This window comes from Helianthus annuus, chromosome 3 (assembly GCF_002127325.2).
Source record: "Helianthus annuus cultivar XRQ/B chromosome 3, HanXRQr2.0-SUNRISE, whole genome shotgun sequence".
Taxonomy (NCBI): Eukaryota; Viridiplantae; Streptophyta; class Magnoliopsida; order Asterales; family Asteraceae; genus Helianthus; species Helianthus annuus.
Genome location: NC_035435.2, coordinates 4,527,620 through 4,530,576, shown reverse-complemented (window position 1 = coordinate 4,530,576; position 2,957 = coordinate 4,527,620). Strand labels below are relative to the sequence as shown.

The window sequence follows — 2,957 nt, the reverse complement described above, 5'->3', positions numbered from 1 at the left end:
TAGGACGAGGTTGACCATCTTAGTTCAAGAACCTTTTATTGTGTATCTGCCGAGCAAACCAAGGTGAGTTCACACAGCCAAGGCATGGGATTCCCGGGTTGGGAATTGGGTTGGATATGTTGGATATGGAATGATTACTCGTACTTACGCAATCACTAGACTATAGACCATCGTCCTCAGGATAGTCAGGACACTTACGTAAAACCTACGTAAACTAGTATCTACCATTGTCTTCCGGGTCGGGAGGACACTTACGTAAATCCTACGTAAACTAATACCTACTACTGTCTTCCGGGTCGGAAGGACACTTACGTAAATCCTGCGTAAACCCCTCGCGTACCACTGTCCTCGGGGAAGGGCACTCACGTAAATCCTGCGTGACCTTGTACGTATTCCTGTTCTCGGATTAAGAAGAACACATGGTTGCAAATAGTCTAGTAAGTACCATAATGGGAATCCCCCATTGTTAAGGATAAATGTGAGAATCCCTCACCAGTAGTATATACTTGTATGGGAAGCCCCACTAGATGAACTTACACATTACTGTTATGAACTTACTTTCTGTGGACTCGCTCAACTAGTTTGTTGATTATTTGTTGCATGCCTTGCAGGGGCTTAGGTACTTTATGGAGCTTGCACAGGGAGGAGCAGGTCGTTGTGGGCAAAGGATCGTGAATGCTATTTGAACACTTATGATGTTTCACATATTATTAATTATGTTTGGGTTTACTTAAATGCTTCCGCTATACTTAACTATATTACATGTTCAATATGATTGGTGGTTAAGATCCTGGTCATGTCACGCTCCCCAGCGGTGGTACTCCGCATGTGGGATTTTGGGGTGTGACAAAAAGCTCGAAACGAGCCGAGCCTTATCGAGCCCGAGCCAAGCTTAAGCCTCAAAACAAAGCTCGGTTTGTTTATCGAGCCCGAGCTCGAGCCTCACATGTGAAGCTCGTTAGGCTCATCGAGCCTTATCGAGCCTTGGTGTAAAGGAGCCGAGCTTATTTAAACTTGTTTACAAGCCGACCTTGAACCTAAAAATAAGCTTATTTAGTAAACGAGCCCGAGCTTTACTTATCGAGCTCGCAAGCCTAAAAAGCCTATTATTTATATGATTTTTATTTAATATACTAATTAATAGATAATAAACGAGCCGAGCCCGAGCCGAGCTTGAGCTTGATAAAATACAAACGAGCCGAGCTCGAGCTTTGAAAATAAAGCTCGAATCGAGCCGAGCTCGAGCCTGAGCTCTCACAAGTTAATCGAGCTCGAGCTCGAGCCTGGCCGAGCTCGGGCTCGGCTCGGCTCGTTTGCACCCCTAATCAAAACGCACCCAAGACCCGAATGTGACGCATCCAAGTAAACTACCATATCATCAACTCCATCCGGCAATGTCAATACCGGAGCGTGGGTCAGTTTTTCCTTAAGCGTTTGGAACACTTTTTCTTGATCTTTGCCCCATATAAAAACTTTTCGTCTGTACGAGTTAATTTGGTTAATGGCACGACAATCTCGGAGAAATCTTGTATGAATCTCCGATAATATCCCGCGAGCCGCAAAAAGCTTCTGATTTCCGAAGGATTCTTCGGTGGATTCCATCTTGCCACTGCTTCTATTTTTGACAGGTCTACCAACACCCCGTTCACACTAATAACGTGCCCGAGAAATTGCACTTCTCGTAACCAGAAAGCACATTTTGAGAATTTTGCGTATAACTTCTCTCTTCTTAGCGTATCCAACATTTCTCGTAAATGACTTGCGTGCTCGGCTTCATTATTTGAATACACTGGGATGTCGTCGATGAACACTATCACCGACTTATCCAACATCGGTTTGCAAACCCGGTTCATGAGGTCCATGAAAGTCGCGGGTGCATTGGTTAACCCGAAAGACATCACAAGGAATTCCTAATATCCGTATCGTGTACAAAAGGCCGTCTTCGGTACATCTTCCTCCTTGACCTTCAACTGATGATAACCAGACCTAAGGTCAATCTTTGAGAACCAACTCGCGCCTTGTAGTTGGTCAAATCATCAATTCTTGGGAGCGGGTATCGATTTTTCACCGTGAGTTTATTTAACTCCCGGTAATCGATACACATGCGCATGCTCCCGTCTTTCTTTTTCACGAATAGCACGGTGCACCCCACGGAGACACAATCGGTCTAATAAATCCCTTGTCGAGCAGGTCTTGAATCTGAGACATTAGTTCTTGTATCTCTGATGGCGCAAGCCTATACGGTGCTTTGGCTACGGATTTCGCACCTGGAATCAATTCGATTCCGAATTCTACCTCCTGTTCAGGCGGTACCCCCGCCAAATCTTCCGAAAACACATCTGTATACTCCCGTACCACCGGTACGTCTTCAATCTTCGGCAATCCCTCCTCGGGTTCATTTGCGTAAATCATGAATGCTCTACATCCGCGCCTCATAAGTTTGTTGGCTTTTAACATTGAGCATATAACGGGATTACCCCCTTTCTCGCCATAGATGGTAACATGTTTTCCACTTGGAGACGTTAATTTTATCTCCTTGCGGAAACACACGACCTTCGCGTGATGTCGGGATAAGCAATCCATCCCGACCACTACTTGGAATTCTCCCATCGACATCGGGATCAGGTCTATTGAGTATTCTTCACCGTCGATACTCATCTTACAATCTTGACACACGTCACATACGATAAAACTTTTGTTGTCACCTATTTCTACTTCTAAAGGCATAGGTAATTTCGTCAATACAAATGAAGGATGTCGTATAAATCCATGTGAAATAAAGGATTTATTTGCACCCGTATCAAATAACACATGTGCGGGAATTGAATTTATAGCGAATATACCTGAGACCACATCGGGTTCCACCTTTGCCTCGGCTGCGGTTAACTGGAAGGATCTGGCCTTTACTTTTGGAGTTTCTATTTGTGAATCCTTACCATACTTCTTCCCGACTAACT

The 2,957-nt window shown here is 44.5% G+C and overlaps 1 protein-coding gene across 1 annotated transcript; it reads right to left on the bottom strand.

Annotated features, from left to right (window-relative positions):
* Positions 1-1,415: 1,415 nt before the first annotated feature.
* Positions 1,416-1,832, bottom strand: LOC110931131 (uncharacterized mitochondrial protein AtMg00860-like). The gene has a single exon (XM_022174538.1). It carries the CDS (start codon positions 1,830-1,832, stop codon positions 1,416-1,418), a length of 417 nt encoding a protein of 138 aa, XP_022030230.1.
* Between the last annotated feature and the right edge of the window lie 1,125 nt (positions 1,833-2,957).

Coding starts and splice junctions, on each gene's coding strand:
- LOC110931131 (XM_022174538.1), bottom strand. CDS start 1,832: ATGTTGGATAAGTCGGTGATAGTGTTCATCGACGACATCCCAGTGTAT.